Source organism: Salvia miltiorrhiza, chromosome 3, assembly GCF_028751815.1.
Source record: "Salvia miltiorrhiza cultivar Shanhuang (shh) chromosome 3, IMPLAD_Smil_shh, whole genome shotgun sequence".
NCBI lineage: Eukaryota > Viridiplantae > Streptophyta > Magnoliopsida > Lamiales > Lamiaceae > Salvia > Salvia miltiorrhiza.
The window spans coordinates 50337044-50355820 of NC_080389.1; the positions used below are offsets into that span (position 1 = coordinate 50337044).

General features: G+C 34.7%; 2 protein-coding genes across 3 annotated transcripts; one reads left to right on the forward strand and one right to left on the reverse strand.

Annotated features, from left to right (window-relative positions):
• Nucleotides 1–2175: 2175 nt before the first annotated feature.
• LOC131016386 (60S ribosomal protein L4-like) lies at nucleotides 2176–4804 on the reverse strand. Its single transcript, XM_057945081.1, has 2 exons — nucleotides 3608–4804; nucleotides 2176–2655 (listed from the first exon to the last, which is right to left on the reverse strand). Exons 1-2 carry the CDS (start codon nucleotides 4712–4714, stop codon nucleotides 2542–2544), a joined length of 1221 nt encoding a protein of 406 aa, XP_057801064.1. The 5' UTR covers nucleotides 4715–4804; the 3' UTR covers nucleotides 2176–2541.
• Nucleotides 4805–5871: 1067 nt separating this feature from the next.
• On the forward strand, nucleotides 5872–10038 carry LOC131014148 (signal recognition particle 9 kDa protein). Of its 2 annotated transcripts, XM_057942025.1 has the most exons (4): nucleotides 5872–6194; nucleotides 6285–6353; nucleotides 7726–7819; nucleotides 9701–10038. In XM_057942025.1, exons 1-4 carry the CDS (start codon nucleotides 6123–6125, stop codon nucleotides 9775–9777), a joined length of 312 nt encoding a protein of 103 aa, XP_057798008.1. In that variant the 5' UTR covers nucleotides 5872–6122; the 3' UTR covers nucleotides 9778–10038. The 2 variants fall into 2 exon arrangements, with proteins under 2 accessions (XP_057798008.1, XP_057798007.1); XM_057942024.1 differs by lacking the exon at nucleotides 9701–10038 and having other exon boundaries at nucleotides 5911–6194; nucleotides 7726–8030.
• Nucleotides 10039–18777: the final 8739 nt, after the last annotated feature.

An 18777-nucleotide genomic window follows, 5' to 3' on the forward strand; every position in this document is an offset into this window, starting at 1 on the left:
GAACTTTTGAGATGGTAAATGTTGGTATATTGGACCACCAAACTAAGTTGTTCATGAATATGCTTTATTGGGATGTAGTGTATGATGTGTAGATTCACGAATCATTCGTGAGCACAGATTTTCTTTGAATCTATAAAATTAAAGTATTTTACATATACTTTGGCATGTTTGAAATGTCATCAAAATTGAAATTCTTGCTACATTGAAATTGACGTTTGCATTAAAAAAAGAAAAAGAAAAAAGGATTACGTTGAAATTCTTCCCTGCGCCGGCTTCAGCACTTCTCTATCTTCTCAAGCAACACAAATCCCTAATTTTCTCAAGCATTTTAATATAAGGAAAATGATAAATAAAAAATAAGAAAATATTATCTTTTTCTTTCTTATAATATATTTACTAGAGATGAAAAAAAATTAGAGACTGTTAAATTTGATGGAAAATGAAAGAATACATATATTTTCAGCATTTTCACTTGTTTACTATATATGAAAGAAAAAAAATAAAATCTAGAGACCGTTTACTTTGATAGAAAATGAGAAAATACATATATTTTCACTCATTTTTTTCTCCATTGTTAGATAATATTATCTTAGGTACTAGAATGAAAAATATTCGTCAATATTTTCCAATATTTTTTCATCTCTAATAAATACTATGATAGAAATAAAAGAAAACATAATATTTTATTTTCCATCATTTTTCAATGAAAATTTTACAAATAAAGTAAACGCACCCTTTATCATATAGCACTACATTTATCCTATACAATTGTTTATTTTATTAGAAATGTGTGGATAAATTATTAAATTTACCATATTGTTCTCATTATAATGTTGGAAAATATTTTCACACTACTAGCAAATGATAATACCCTCTATGTCCCTAAAACATCTTCATTTATTTCTTTTCTCATCTGTCTCCAAAATGTTTTTCTAATATATTTTTGGGAACAATTCCACTAACTATTACCTTTACAATTATCATATAATTACACTAACTGCCACAAATGGACCCACCATTTTTTATTTTAATTAGCCCATTAGTCACTAACATCACTTTTTCTAATTTTTGGGACCACATCTTGACTCATCAAATACACAACTTCCTTTTATTAAAATTCGTGTCGCCTCCTTACAGCAGCTCGATCCTGACATTTCATATGCCCTATGCAAAATGAGAAAAAAATGCAATTTGTATAATAAATATAGAAAAAATGTTAATATTATAAAAAACGGTTTATTCCAATTTTTGCAGATGCAAAATCGTTAATAATTACATTAACGTTAATATTTTCTAACATATTTTTTTGAATAGTCAAAATTGTCAAATCATTCAATCTTTCTTATGATATTGATGACCTCAGGTAGATTTTTATTAATCTAATAAGTTTTGAAAAGCTTATTTCAGTCATTGCTACAGTCACAGGCACAATTAATAAAATTTTATAAGCAATCGAGACATTTAAATAGCAATCTTTAAATTTGATAAATGTAAGAAAAAGTAGGTGCCAGTGTCAGTGGTGAAGAGAAAAGGCAGAGCACTGGTGGGCCGCCATTTTCTTTCGGATTAGAAGTATGGGAGCGGATCCCCTACTGTGGAATAAACACAGCACCAGCTACTGTGCTTTAAAACACAGTCGTTTTACTCCAAACACAACAGCTTTTCAATTTTTTATAATTCCTTTAATTAAAGTCGTTTTTCTTCTCAATAAGCGTGGAACCCATTTTAATTTAGGAGTAGTTCTTTCCACATACAGTACAAAGCGTGGAACACAATACAAAAATGATTCATTTTTCTTTTGCAAAAAGACGATCTTTTTTTTCCCTCCTTTTTTTGTTCTCTGCATACAAGGAACTACATAACCTTTTCATCTCTCTTTTCACATTAGAAGTATGTCATGGTTTCATTGAGGTTTTCATATAGGGAGAAAAAGAATTATTTCTGTATTTTTTATGTATTGATCTTTTCTGAATTGTTCTAATGATACTTTGATATTGATCATATACAGAAGGAGAAAACAAAAGCATGGAGTTTTCTGATTTTGATCTTTTCTGAATTGCTCTAATGATTTTTTTGTATTTTTTGTATTGTGTTTGGAAATAATTATTTTAAATAAAGTAATATTGAGAAGAAAAAGAAATCTTGGAAAAAGTAATATTGAGAAGCTTGCAGCAGTGGAAGAAAATATATTGCATTAGAAGCATTACAATGTTGCTTGCTTAAGAAAGAGAGAAGCTTGCAGATATTGAGAAGAAAAAGAAATCATTTTGTACTGTATGTGGAAAGAACTACTCCTAAAATAAAATGGGTTCCACGCTTATTGAGAAGAAAAACGACTTTAGTTAAAGGAATTATAAAAAATTGAAAAGCTGTTGTTTTAGAAAAACGACTTTAGTTAAAGGAATTATAAAAAATTGAAAAGCTGTTGTGTTTGGAGTAAAACGACTGTGTTTTAAAGCACAGTAGCTGGTGCTGTGTTTATTCCACAGTAGGGGATCCGCTCCCACGTCTTAAGATAGCTCAAAGGCATTAGACTATAATTCACTGAGACGCACCCAACCACTTTGTGAAGTTCTCAAATTCTGTGTAGTCACTATCCGAGATCATAGTCTTGTACCATGATTTGCTAGCCGACTTGATCGCTGAAGCTTCCTCCTGCAAGAGACAAATAATGGAATGAGCAAGTCACAATGGGCAACTAAATGAGTTAAGGAAGCTCTGCTTCAGTGAAATACTAGTATTTATTTAACTTGTAAAGTTACAAACAAGAAACAAGCCATAAACTGGAAAATGGAGTATTAACTAATAAACTTGGGATCTCCTCACATAAATAAATATACAATCAATAACTAAGCAATCACAAAAATAGATATTCTATTAGAAACACTTAAGTCTCAGCAAACAATTACTGCAAAGTATATGTGAGAGAGAAGCCACTTAAAGATCTGATAAAATAACAACTACAACATGGAGAATGATGAAATAAAGAAATCATAATCAAAATCACACGGGCAACCAAAATCAGATGACATATATACTCTTGAAAAACACAAGCGAGAAGCCTACTACTACAAAGGGACCCTAAATATATAATCCCATATGAAATGAAAGATGAAAGTCTCTCCTGTAGTAGGTATTATCAAAGTGATAACAAGTCTAAGCTGAAACACAGACATGATATGCTACAACCAAAATAATGTCCTCTTAAAGGTAATTCTTCTAGCTCAAAATATAACAAAGTTGATTGTAAGATACAGGTCAGATAGAAAGTGATTTAAACAAGACAATTTGCAATAGGCCCAGATAGAAGCCATGAGTTAAAACAATCAACAGTATTCACTCCAAGTATACTTGTGAATTCTAAGGCAACACAACTAAGTAATCAATACTACATATACCACCAACTATCTGAAACAGAAGCATACACATGAGCAGAATCATACTTTAACAAAACATTGACAAATACCGAACAAAATTGGGAATTAAATCAACAAAACCAGGAACACAAGTGTAAATGAAAAATTATATATTGATTAGTAATGATATTGCAAATAAAAAACCGCAGACAGAAAGAATTAAACACATAGAAACTCAGCATTAGAATTACCTTAGAGATCGGCTTCCTATTCTTATCAAGCTTCTCCTGCTTCGCCTTAACCCTCTGCGCCTCAGCCAAAAGCGCCATCCTCTTAGCAGCCTTAGAGTAAGGGTTCAACTTCAACATCACATTGAGATTCTTCAATGGATTCTTCTTCAATGGGGCCCTCTTCACCTCCTTCTTGATCGGTTTCACAACCGACTGCACCTCATCAGAGTTAATAATCCTAGCTAGATCGGCATTCACCATCTTCGCCCTCGGCAGAACGTATCCATTCTTCTTCTCAGAAACCTTGTCGAAGGTGCCGTAAATCTCATCGAGTTTCTCGAATGCCGACTTGGTCCAGATAACAAACCTGCCTAGGTGGCCTCCCGGTGCGAGCTTAAGGAGATTAAGGCGAGAAACATGAGCAACCTCAACTCCAGGAATGTTCCTAAAGGCCTTGACAAGCTTCGCCCCCTCATTTCCATAGACAACGAGCGGCCCCTTCCTAGAAATGTATCTACGATTACGCATTTTTCCCTTACCTGCACGGATTCCCTGGCTATCCTTTGCCTTTTCCGCATCTGGATGAGCTCCGATTTGCTTCAGAACTTTCAGTGCCGCGCTGGTTTTCTCGACAGCCTCAGCAGTGTCGGAGACAACCAAGGGCAACTCAGGAACCTCCTCAATCTTGTGCCCGCGAGCAAGCACCAGCGAAGGAACAGCGGAGGCGGCGATCGCCGAGACGACAGCGTGGCGCTTCTGCGTGACGTTAACCCTCCTGTGCCAGCGTCGCCAGATCTTTGTCGGCGCAAACATACGCCCTCCGCGGCACATGTTTCCGAAGGCTCCCTGTCCGGCACGGTGCGTTCCGCCGCCAGGCACACGGGGGATACGTGATACGGCACGACCGGTTCCCCACGACTCGGCGGAGGTCTGGTGGCCGGCGCGCTTGGAGACGGCGTATGGTTGGCGGGAGTTTTTGAAGATTTGGCCGTCCACGAATGTAACGATGTCGGGGCGGATCGCCGCCTTCATGACATCAGGAAGAGGCACGGAGTTGGCGTCGGTGGCCATGTCGCTCTCGAGCGAGAGCGACTGCACGGTGACGAGAGGGCGGGCGGCGGCAGCCATTTCCTCAAGCTCTGAGTTTAGGGTTTTGAGTGGAGTGAGAATTTAGGGTTGAGAATGGAGCTAAGGAAAAATATTTATAGATTTATATACGCTGAACTTTACTTATTTACACGTTAAATTTGTTAGGGTTTCAGCCCACTCTGATTTGGACCATTTAATTGGGCCCTCACTTATCCATACACGATTTGTTCCATTGAAACTAATTACAATTTTTTAATTATTATTATTATCACTATTATTATTAACTGTATTATTTTAGGGGGAAAAAATGTTATAATTAGCTATGATTTGCTGCTCATCCTTTGTGATCACTGTCCCAACCTATATGACACGGTAATAATTATTTAACTAAATTAGATAAAAATATAAATAATCTATCTTTATATATTATATAATTATAATAAAATTAGTAATGTTTTTATAACTTAAAAGATAACATTCATAGTTTTTTTTAACTTATTATAAGACAAATCTCACTCATACTATAATTGTTCAAATAAAAGTGACTTTTTATAGTTGTATGTGAGTCAAATTAATGATTAATATCTCAATTAACAACATATTTTTATTAACGATCATTATTATCTAGTTAAAATGTCCATCCAAATATTCATCTATTTTTTATTTTAGGTTTCTACTAAGCAAGGAAGATTTTCTAAAACTTTTTTTATGCATATTAGTAAAAAAGATTTTCTAAAACTTCCTAATATGCCCATATCAGCACAATAAACATGTGAAGAAATTGTAAGTACACTAAAATTTATACATTTTTATCGGTGTGAATTTAGGATTTTTCTGAGCACATACATATATATTTTATATTTTGAAATATAGAAATCGGTAAATTGTATAAGCAACAATAATAAAAATATGTATCAAAAGTTTGATGTCCACTAAATTACAAATTAAGAAGCTTTTAATTTCAGTGAATTTAAAATTATAGTAAACTCTATTTTATTAAATTGTATAATTAATTTTTGCATATTTATTACTTAATTTTGAGTAGAGTTTATGGGTCATATTTTTATAAATGATATTATGAACGGATCAAAATAATAAAAGTGGAAACAATAAGTGAATATATTTTATCATTTTCCAATAAATTAAACGAACCCTAAATAGTTAATTTGGGAAAATTCAGTTTTTTTGGCAAGTGACGCGACACCTTTATTCTATTTTCTAAACCCCCCTTTTAGATTTTACCAGAGTGAATTAAGCCATCGACCAAGTAGAAAACGACGTCGTGGTTTGGAAGAGCTCTGCGGTAAAAATTTGAGGGACGCCCAAAAACGTCGCATAATTCTCCCGGCGATCGATCCATTCGACCGCGTCTGGGTTTCTGCTCTTACATATATATTATCTGAAACCCTAGACTCAAGAGGAAAGCTGAATTTTCATTTTTGTGATCATGGTTTACATTGAATCTTGGGATGATTTCGTCGAGAAGTCCGTCCAATTGTTTCGATCTGATCCCGAAAAGGTATTTCTCTTCATCTGAACTATGCTGCATTCATATGATTTTGATTCCATGATATCTAACTGACGTCTGTTGTTTTACTGGGTGGCACAGACTCGTTATGCCATGAAATACAGGCACTGTGATGGCAAATTGGTTCTCAAAGTCACCGATGATAGAGAGGTGAAGTGTCTGAATACTTAACATTTATGTTTGCTTTCGAATTTCTGGAATACTTTTTGTGTGATTTTTCATCGGTTTAGCGAATTATAGAACATTAGAACGTTTACCTGTTGATAGTTATTCGATTTTTGAATTCAAATGAATGGGGATGGAATTTTCATGCCTTTCCTTCTGGAGTTTTTGATATATTACTTTGATGTTTAAGATTGATATGTTTTACAGTAAATATTCCCAAGTGAATTGAATGTTTCCTTGTATTATGATTTGAATTCTCGCATTGCTGAAACTAGTAGATTTCTATGATTGTCATGTGCTGTCTATCTCTTTGAGTGATGAAGTTATTCTTGAAGATATAATGAGTGGTGAAGATGTTTGGGGAAGTTCTTACTTCTTATTAGCTATAAGTTATAATCTATAAGTTTTAGCAGCATAACTTTGCAGTTAATGTCGCACACAGAAGGTTTTTTGAGGTGTTTTTATATGCATAAAAGAAAGTACATCTTCAACCAGCTTGTCACAATTCAGGTTTAAAATATTTTCAACTATGTTTAGCTATGTCCTTAAAAAGTCAAGATCTAGTTGGTATATTGAACTTTGAACTTTACTTTAAAATGAGACTAGCCTTTTGGCTATTAGCATGCTATAATGTAGATTCTAATCACCTTATGGTCAAGTAACTTACCAGCTAATTTAAAATGTAAGTGGGCTCTGGTGCTTAGACTGTTAGACACACCAATTTTATACGTGCAGTACGTTATATATAGATTTTAAAAAGTCAGATGATCAAGTAAATTACCATTTGCTTCAAAATATAAGCTGGCTTCTGGTGCTTAGGCATTTCTATTTCTTAGCACATGTTATACGGTATGTTGTGGATGTCATGATTGGCTGACCGGTAGCTCGGCATTTATACTTTCTATTCACAGTTCACACTAGAAGTGTCCGCTGACAGGGGTTAGTTGAACCTCAGCAGCAGCATGCCAAAATTGTGTTGGCCCATGACATTCCAGTAGGAGTTCCATGAATCAATGATTCAATCACGCTGATAGGATTAGTTTTCAGCTGCACTTCAAATGTTAGAATTGTGTTGCATACCAGTATATCAGTCGTACCTAGGGATGGAAGAGAATTAGTTGTTTTTAATCTATTAGTTTCAATCTTATCTAATAAAGTTGTTAGTTTATCTAATAAAGTTGTTAGTCATATATACTTAACATTGCACTTTATAACCTGTTAAAAAAAAGACACTTTATAGATTTGTTAAAAAAAGACACAATTTTAGGATTAGAACTTATTGAGTCAATAGAATGTGAAATCTAAGTCAAGAACGACGCTCAATAGCTTTCTTTTTTTTTCTTTTCTTTTCTCTCAGTGTATCAAATTTAAGACAGACCAAGCACAGGATGCAAAGAAGATGGAGAAGTTCAATAACATCTTCTTTACTTTGATGGCTCGGGGACCTGATGGTATTGTCTTGACTCATTATTTTTCATCTGTTTATGCATTTCATTTCCATCTTAATGTAAGGAAGCAAACAAGGGGGGTTCACTGTTATCTAGCTGCCTTTATCTAGGGTTTAGGGTTGATATAAATTTGGAGTGTAGGTGCATTCATTACACATGTAAGTTACTAATTCAGGACAGAAATTATTTGCAATTTATGTAGATTATGAATTCAGAGGTGGTATCAGAATTAAGATTGGAAATTATATTAGTAGCTTTACATGATTATCCATTAAAAAGGCACATAAGGTCTCCTAATCAGCAATTGTATGTATCTTCTGAGAGTGTGTGATAGAATGAATTGCTTTCTCCCTACCTAATGGTGCCACAGTCATTGCTAACTTTTTTCGTGGAGAAGTCTTCCTTTTTTTTTGGGGGGGGGGGGGGGGGGGGGGATAATAAGATATAGGGATAAGCAGGCTATAATGATCCAATAACTAATGTGGAGGTAGGAAGATAATGATAGCTTAAAATTTTATTGGCCTGTGCTTTGCAGATGTTGGGATGTTATTTTCTTCTCTATTGCCCTTCAGCACAAGCAAAGAATATGTTTCTGTACAGATAAATAAATAAACTGAAAACATATGTTGAAATCCATGGAAAATGCCACATAGAAATATAGAATCAAGATTGATTATGCCAACATTCATTGGGTAGAGGTAGAAGTTAGGTCTTTGATAGTCCCCTTCACTTCAGGTGGAAGATTTTGTGCCAGAACTTCAACTACATTTTAATATTTTGCTCTACTCTGGTAAAAAGTGATTTGGTGAAATTTATAAGATACTGTGATCTGTTCTTTATTTAATTCTGGAATGTGTTATGGAGTGTGATAAATAGGTTGTTTCTTGTTTGGAATATTGTGGAGAAGGAATAACAATGTTTCGGAAGAAACTATTGAAGAGTGTGTTTCTGTTTATTTATTTTTTTTCTTTTTTTCGTGGTTGTATTGGAGATTGTGGCTTAAAATTTAGTGTTTCTTTTTTCAGGTGAATAAAAACGATTGAAAAAAATGTAAAAGTAACTTCTTCCTGATTGAAATATATATTTAGACTCCATTCTCATTTAATCTCTTGTCAAGTAAACAGAGCTTTGCTTTTCTGAAGATCTGCTAATATTTTCCTTGAAAGCACATGTATTCACATGCTTAAATATATATTACTCCCTCCGTCCCAGCTTTTTGTATCCACTTTTAGTTGTAAATACAACTAAAAGTGGATACAAAAAGCTGGGACGGAGGGAGTACTAATTATCTCGCCAGAGTTTTCTTGTTAAACCAATTACTTTTAGTGTTAATTGCAATTTGCATTCTGATTCATATGGACAATGTCTTCTCAAGATGCAATCCTCTAAATGGTATGCGGGAGGTTGTAGTAAAAATTGCCGTCCCATTGTGATACTAAATTGCATGTTTTTTAAAGTTAAGGAATCTTCTATATCCCCTTTTTACACATTATATTACAAGTGAATTTTAGAAATATTAAAAATGAAAAGAACTCGTGTATTTTAAAAATGAAAAGAACTTGTGTATTTCAGTGCTGGACTGCTTGCTATTTACAATTACACTGATTCGTTGATTGGCTTTGAAAGTTTCGACTACTTCGCCTGAACCACATTCGTGTATAAACATATCTATTGCCTGAAAGTCTTGAACTATTAAATAGAGATTTTGGGGATGGTGAACTGTTCCCGGGTTCCCCTTTGATTCATTGTACTGTTCAGTTCCTTACTTAGTTACTTCATATTCGTATGCGTATGTTTGGCGTGCTCTGATGATGTCCGTTTCATTCATTCCCATTATCCTTGATGAGTTCTCTAATTTGTAATTGTTTTAACTCTTTTTTCCAGCCGACATATCTGAAGGTGGTGGAAAAGAACAAGTTGAAGCACAGCCAGCTCGGAGAGGAAGGGGAAGGAAGCAATAGTATTATAATTCTGGCCAACATAAGAACCATTTTCTGAGACATGGTTTAGTTTTGTTTTTCTTTTCTTTTTTTTTTGAGGAAGGTTTAGTTTTCTTTTTAATTTCATTTCAGATGCAAAGAATTTTGGTTTATTCCTAGTATTGAAGGTAACAGTGCGTGAAATGTCTTTGCTAACTTCATTTGACTATAGTACTTTTGTTGTGGCAAACTCTACCCCATGCTTCACTCATCTTCTTAAAAAATACTACTAATTGAAAACCATTTCGTTGGTTTGTTGTTGTTGGATTTGTTTTTTGTTTTTTTTCCTTAAACCTGGTATTGAGAAGAATGAGATGATAATTCAATCAATTCTTGTACAGAACTCTTCATGAATATTAAGGGTGAGAGGTAATGCCCCCCCCCCCCCCCCCCCCCCCCCCCCCAACTCAGAAAAAAGTATGTATGGTAATATTATTATGTATAAACTGACATGTCTATGATGAACCATAGAGTTATAGTATTAATTCATCCAGATCTGCATAAATCAAATGTTACGTGAAGCATAGATTAAGTATTATTGTCTCGGGTAAAATATCTTAGAATTCAAATGATTATTCTTGTAATGATAGAGCTTTATTTTATCCTTTATGATTGAACAAAGGTGGGTAAAAGGAAAAATGTCTCATGTGTAAATATCTTAGAATGATAGAACATTATGTTATCCTTTATGATTGAACAAATGTGGGTAAAAGTGTTTCCTTTTTCTCGTTGATGAGAAAAACATGCACCCATGATTGAATCTCCCCCAATAGTGTCTCTAAATCACTGTCCTTTCCACCCTCTCATATCCCTATCAAAGATGTGACAAAATCAATGGATAACCTCTTGATTTGAAGAAAAAAGGATTAAACAAAATTATTCGAACTAACTTTAATGATCTAACTTTGCTGTTTGTTGTGACTTTTAATGTTCTAACTTTTTTTTTTCCTTTAGTTTATAAGAAGAGTAATGCTAAACAGCCATATTGCGGCCACCCACAATTTACCTAAATAGAAAATAATTTAATTTATTTTTTAAAATAAAAATAAGATTTGGTTATTTTATCATATTCTCTACATTGTAGTTATTTTTTTGCAATTTTTTGATAACTTTTTTATTTTTATTAAAATAAATTTAAAATAAAAAATGTAAAAAAAATTAAAAAATAAGTACAATGTAGAGAACATAATAAAATAACTAAATCCTATTTTTATTTTAAGAAATAAATTAAATAATTCAAGATTTTTCTTATTATACTAGTTTGTGGGTGGCCACAATGTAGCTGCATAGATTTATTGTTAGAGCATCTACAGTGGGGATGACCTGATAGCTGACCTGATAGAGGGGGGACCACATTGGGTCAATGAGGCTGCAGTTGAATGACATGATAGCTGACCTGATTTTTTTAGTTTTGATTTTTATATTTTTTATTTAATTTTAATTGCACAAATTTAAATAACACAATTTACTTCAAATTTAAATTGCATTAATTTTAAAATCCTAAAAATTACATAAAAAAATTACATAAATTTTAAAAATTTAAAGACATATCCTAAAATAACTATTCTGGCTCTAGAGGTCCGAAACGTGCCCAAATGTGCTCGATCAAATCACGTTGGAGTTGAACGTGTATCTGTCTATCTCGAAGAATTGCATCTCTTTACACGTATTCCTCGAAGCAAACCGGTGTTACTCGAGCACTCTCGGACGAGTCACTGCTAGATGCCTCGTGTCCTGCGTCGTCATCTCTCCAATGGGCAGCTTTTTCACCTTCGTTCTCAACAATCATGTTGTGGAGAATGATGCAACACATCATGATTTCCTTGAGATTGTCGACGTACCAACCTCATGCCGGACTTCGAATGATTCCCCATCGAGCTTGAAGCACTCCAAAGGCACGTTCGACATCCTTCTGTGTCAATTCTTGCATCTTCTTAAACCTCGCTTCCTTTGGATTGGTCGCCATCGGCGAACTATTGACGAAGCAGCGCCACTCCGGATATATGTCGTCGCACAAGTAGTAGCCCATCTTGTAGTAGTGTCGGTTGGCCTCAAATATCACCGGCGCCGCCGTTCCATCCAACACGTCGGAGAACAGAGGCGACTAGTTCAGAACGTTGATGTCGTTGTTCAAACCGGCAACACCGAAGAAGGCATGCCAAATCTACAGATCGTGGGATGCAACGGCCTCCAAGATCAAGGTGGGCTCCCCTTGATCACCGTGTGTATATGCGACGTGCCACGTCTTTGGGCAATTTTTCCATGCCCAATGCATACAATCGAGACTCCCGAGTATCCCGGAAAATCCGTGTCGCGCCTCGTGCATTTGAAAAAGGCGTTGGATGTCCGCCTGCGTCGGACGTCGAAGATGCTCGCCTGAGTAAGCTCGGATGACATCCTTGCAGAATCTCTTGAGGCATAGACGCCCCATCGTGTCGGCGACCTTGAGATACTCGTCGAAAGTATCCGCACTGACGCCGGTGGCTAATTGGCGGATAGCCGCCATGCATTTCTGCAAAGGCGTGAGAGGGTCCCGACCTCATGCATCATGGCTCATCTGAAAATAAGTATCTTCACCTTGAACAGCATCGACGACGCGCAAGAACAACTCAAAAAAATGTAGGCCCGTACGTCGGATTATCGTTGAAGTAGTCTTGCATAAGACGTAAATGAGCAGCCTCACGATCACGGTGGGCGTATTGTCGGTGATGAACAACATGTTTCGGCGCCGGTTGGAAGTACATTTGAGCAAGCAATTGTTTCTGCTCCTGGATCTCATCGATGATCACCTACGCTACCTCGTCGGAGGAAGACGACGAATTATCACCGAACCATTCCATTTTTTTGAAGAAAAAGAGAGGAAGATTGAAGGAGAAAATGGAGGAAGATTGAAACAGAGAATTATTTGTGTGTGTGAAGGAATATTGAAATGAGTGGAGGTACTTTATAGAAGGGGGAAGGGGGGGGGGAGAAAACGACATTGAAGCCGTTTGGAAAAAAAAAAAAAAAAGAGAGAGAAAACGGCTATATTGCCGTTAAATTTCATTTTTTTTTTAAATATTGGCGTGTGTAATACACGCGGCCGCAAAAAGGGAGATCAGGCCAAGCATGATAAATCAGGCTAGACTCGAGTGGGGAGGGGGTTGCAGTGGGCAGGGGCGGAGCCAGACTTTTGATTTAGGGGGGTCCAAAATTTTTTTAACGTAACTTTGAAAGTGTAGCGAAGTAAATCACTCATCTTTTTTAATTTTTGCAATTTCATCCACCAATTTTTTCGATTGTCGAATTGTTGACTTGAAGTTTGTGTGAATTATTTCTCCATGTAATATTCATGTTACGATGTATTTTGCAATAAAATTACTACATATTGAAAATTATGGTGCAAATACAAGATACAGTCTCTTTCTAATTTGAAAAAAAAATAATTGAAATTGTACGAAACGACGTCGTTTAGGCCTCACAAAAACGACGTCGTCTTTACTAATCCACGTAAGCTGCAATTTAACACTCTGACGATCGAAAAAAAAAAATAGGGGATGTAATTGAAAAAATTGAAAAAATAGTGATTTAATTCGCCACAGTCAAAAGTCACATTAAAATTACAAATTTGAAATAGTTTGTGATTTTATTTGCAAAAATCTCATAAAACTTTGTAAGACAAAGTAACTTTCAATATCAAATTAAAAAAATAAATCTCTAGAATCCAATCCAATCATGATATGTATAAATTAATTATGTGTTCACTTCTTCAAAACGTCTTAACTCTAAATATTGCATACCAATTACAGTTTAAAATAGCTCAACATAATAATAATGCAGACAAAATTATATATTTTTTATTTTTAATATAAAATTATGAAAATACCCCTACTATTTTTTAAAATCCCAGGGGGGCCCAGTGACCCCCCTGCACCACCCCTAGCTCCGCCCCTGGCAGTGGGCGACCCGATCTCAGGGGTGACTCGAGTCCCCCCTATCGGGTCCCCACTGTGGGTGCTCTTATAAGAAAATAGAGTTTAATGATGCAATTAAATCAATCATATGCCGAGCATTTACTAGTTCTACTATTTTAGAATCTTTAGGTTTTGGTTTTTCTGAACTACTCTGATCAATTGTCTATTTCTTCATTTATTTGTTCCTCTATCTTCTTCTTCTTCAATGATAAGTTGTTCTATTTTTTTAGGATACGTTTATTTTGATGGATAAATTTATCACGAGAAAATGAAGGATAATAAAAATTTATGTCTTTAAATGCTTTCTTTTTTCCCCACATTTTGTATAAAAAAGAAGTTCACTATTTTTCCTTCTTTATTTTCACTTCAAGTATGAATAATATTATCCATCTATTTTTGGTAAAATAATAATGATAGAATCTACTTTGATCTACACAATAACCGTAACATAGTGAGATGGAAAGAGGACATGCATATTGCAAATCCAAGAGATGAAGATAGTTTTCTTGGAGCACAATATTAACAGGTACATAAGGATGTTTGTTGTATTTTAATAACTTGGAGAATAATCTGATTACAAGAGACTATGAGATATTTATAGACATTACAAGGGAAAAGGGGTACAAGCGTCTTTTTAGCCTTCTCATGCGCTCCTCATGCACGAACATATTCCCGGTGTCACTGTCACCCTTGATTGTCATTTCTTAACGATCTTGCAGTTTTTTCGTCTTTAATAGAGGGTAGTTGATAGTCTGCGCACGTACACCTTCGGATAATTGCGCAGGTTCTTCTTTAAGGGTCTATTCAAGTTCTCCTTTGAGGTGCCGCGCAGGTGCGTCTTCAAAGTGTTGCGCAGATCTTGAATAGGCTTTCGACCTGCGCTGCTCAGGTGCGATCCGCCTTTATTACTTCGGAGTTCATCGTCCACCTGCGCTGTTAGTTTTTTTCCCACACATAATAATAAATATCATGTATCAATAGACGTCAAGTGTAATATCTTGCGCTGATGAGGATCTTACCCCTCATCAAATAATAACCTTTTATCCAAAATGTGGGTAAAGGGGTGCCTGCCTTAAAAAATATCTCTAGATATTATTTATATTACTTTTATGTAATGATATAATCCCTCTTTCCGTCAAAAATATATCACTTTCATGTACAAATTGCAACGGAGGGAGTATAGTTTCTTCTCCTATGTCTAGCTGGGCTTGATTTTTTTTTTTCAAGTCTACGGTTAATTCTATTTCTCACTGGTAAAAGATTTGGTATAAATAAAATTCGTTGTATTCTATGGGTACCATAATCTTAAGGTAGGATTTATCGTTACTTATTTGTGAAAGCTATTTTATGTCCAACGTGTTTACATGTACTATGATATATATGAATGAATTATGATGTGAGTATATAGTAAAATGTCAAGTTTATTGTTCCTGTGCACAGTTGAAGTGATATGTTCCATATGTTCATACTTCCTTATAATGGCGGATTCAAATTTTTAAATTGGAGGTGCAATAAATAATTACATGATCATAAATTTATATACTAATATAAAAAGAGCTTTGGGCACAACATGTGAATAGCCTATTTTATCCTTATCACATGTTTTATTTTAAGGTTATTTTAATTTTTAATTTGTGACATAATTGAGGTGAAGAATACATATGTTGAGGTAAGGTAGATATATATTTACTAAAAATAAACAATGTAAACAAAACGGACCTATTTTACTTTCGAGCTTGAATAAATAGTTAAATACATATATATAAACTACTAAAGATATGATACGCCTATTTCAACTCTGAGCTGCCACAAACATTCTGGGTCTTGGCTATTGTGCACTAATTTGTCATAAAAGAAGTGACATTGTTGAAGAAAGGGTCAGCCATTATGACAATATGTGAAGTTTTTCTAGTTTTTAATAATATGATTCCGATTATATTTATGATTGATCATAACTGGAAGCAATGTTGTCAAATCCATGTTAAAACACTGAATCGGTCACTTGATTGGAGTTTTCGGATTGTTTATAAGAAGATTGGATGACCACCCGTGAAGCTGAAGAGGCACCTTTCACAATAGGGGCTTCATAAGATGGCTCCATGAATTTTTCATTTCAGTTTTAAAAATCAAATTTTAAATAAAATTTTAAATTTTATTAAATTTTAATTTAAAATTACAGTAATCTGAAAAAATTTATATTAAAACAAAATTTAAAATAATATTAATTATAAATATATTCTAAAAATCAAACTATATGTCTCATCCTCGACATCTCGCGATCTCCTTTACCATTCAGTTATGTATGGCTAATTCTTTAGACTCATTCGCCAGATGTCAGTGTTAGAAATTTGGAGGTCGAGATCGTCGCGCTTCCATTGTTTTATATCGTTGAGGTGGTCAACGACCTTTATCATTAATTGGTCCCATATTTTCTCCTTGTCTGGAGTCGACGACGACTCAACCTTTTTCCCTTTCCCTTTAACGTGTGCTTTGTTGCCTTTTGGGCTATACACGTAGTCGTGATGCTCGATACGTAGGACGTCTTCGTGTATACCTTGTAGGTATTATTAGTCCTTGTTTGTTTGACGTTTTTTTGGGCTTGTTGGGTGATTTGATCATTGCTTATGTCGCTCTCCCAATTACTTCGACACTTATCGCAGATCACCCCCAAGCTTTCACATCCTTTTGGACGAGTTGAAAGTGTGATTCAATTTGCTTGTTGTTGCATGCCGGCATGCCGGGAGGACAAGAATCATTGTAGTGTTTCGTGATTTCGCTCCATAAATAAGCATCTTTTGATCGATGCACTTGACCGAATTGAGGGTTGTCTAGACCCATAGGGTGCAAACAAGCTCGGTATCCGAAGAGGTGTAACCGGCGCTCCTCAGTGTCGTCTTCGAGAGTTCAAGAATTTCGACGATTTCGTTATCTTGAACGAATTGTGTTTCGTTCAAGTTAATACCCTCAAGACCTTGAAAATTGAATATGTTGGTGGACGAAGAAAACGGCGACAAGCCGAGAGAAGAAGATTTTGGGATCAGTAGTGAAAAGTAGAAGAAGAGATATGAATTTGGTGTGAAAAATAAGTGAAAGTAGGATACTTTTGACGAGTATCTGAAAATCACTGACACGATGGGCCGGCTATGCCTAAAGAGATTTTGTAAAGCTGTCATACGGGCATACGGTGCCGAGTATCTTCGGCGTCCTACAACGGGGGACGCCCAACGACTGCTTCAAATGCACTAGGCGTGACATGGATTTCCCGGGATGCTTGCGAGTTTTGACTGTATGCATTGGACATGGAAGAATTGTTCAAAGGCGTGGCATAACGCATTTACACGTGGTGATCAAGTAGAGCCCACCTTGATCTTGGAGGCTGTTGCATCTCACACGATTTGTGGATTTGACATGCCTTCTTTGGTGTCGCCGGCTCAAACAACAACATCAATGTTCTGAACCAGTCGCCTCTGTTCGCCGACATCTTGGGAGGAACGTCATCGCCGGTGATCTTTGAAGTCAACCAGTATTACTACTAGATGGGCTACTACTTGTGCGATGACATCTATCATAAGTGGCCAACGTTCGTCAAGAGCCGATAAAAATAATGGGGCATATAGAATACTCCATCCTTTCATGAAGTAACTTCTTATTTTTCATTTTTGGGACGTCCATAAAAAAACTTCTTACCTATTTTTGAATTATATCCCACAACTTATAATATTTCATTTACCCTTACTTTTCATCACTATTAATACTAATATATCAAATTTTCACCACTTTCAATACATTCAATAATCTCTTTTAAAAAAAAAAAACATGTATCACTTCTTTTTGAGAAATTCTTTTATGCATGGATAAAGTATTATTTTGATTACATCACCGACTTTAATGATTAAAATTCTTTAAGAAAAAAAATCCAATTTGAAACATCTCAACATTGATCCTCCTCTACCGAAAGAAAATACTTACAAGGTGAATAACTTCGGCTTCTTCTTGTTTCTTTCTTGCATATTGCCACAGTCGAGTAACAATGGAACGAGAAATAGCAAATTTCTGCATAGCTTCCAAAAGTATCCCTCGTCGCCTTTCCATCGTTGCAACCTTGGAGGATGGACTGAACCACTTGATTTCTTATTGACGTAGTGAGATCTTTTCTTATTTTTTAGTTTGTTTGGTGTTTGTGTAAGACTACAATTATCAATGACTTTGGATGACCGGTTATAACTAAAAGACAAAATTAAAATAAATAAATAAATGTTAAAATGAATAAAAATTGATGACCGGTGATATAAATGGGCTGCAAACCAATTTCTGACAACTCTTGTCAACCTCTTCAAAATGAATTTTATAAAAATGATTATGACATGTGGCATATTATTATTGGATGAATAAATTGATTATTAAATAAAAAAATATATATATATATTTTAGGTTGTAGTAGGTTATTGATAAAACATAAAGGTTATTGAATTATAGATTATGTATGTAGAAGAGAGAGAAATAAATTTTTTATTAAAAAATTAAGTTGGTGTAGGTTATTGATAAAAATAGTCTAATGGCAGCTTCTAGCTAGCATTAAATAGATGTGTAATTTAGATTTTAGAGGGAAGTCACTTGTAATCTACTGCCATTCTTTTTGGCCAAAATTGAAAAATTTGAAATTTTCAGTTTGTAAAGTACCACCATGCTATAAAGTTTGAATTTTGATTAAAATTATTGCCAAATAATCTGCCTTTCCGGATTTATGTTTCCTCTTTTATTTGGTTAGTTTAATTATTTCAAATTTTTGATTATTTTAATAAGATTTAATTAATCATAGTTAAAATAATTATAATAAAATTAAAGTAATTTCAGAGTAAAAATCTAAAATTTAAAAGAAAAAACAATAAAAATAACTAAAGCAACACTTATTCATTTTATTATTAAAATACACTTGAATTATTAAACACACTCTTCTTAAAAATTGTGTCGGACAAAAGTTGCTCATACTTCGCGGAACGAAAAGAGTATTTAGAGCATCCACAATGGT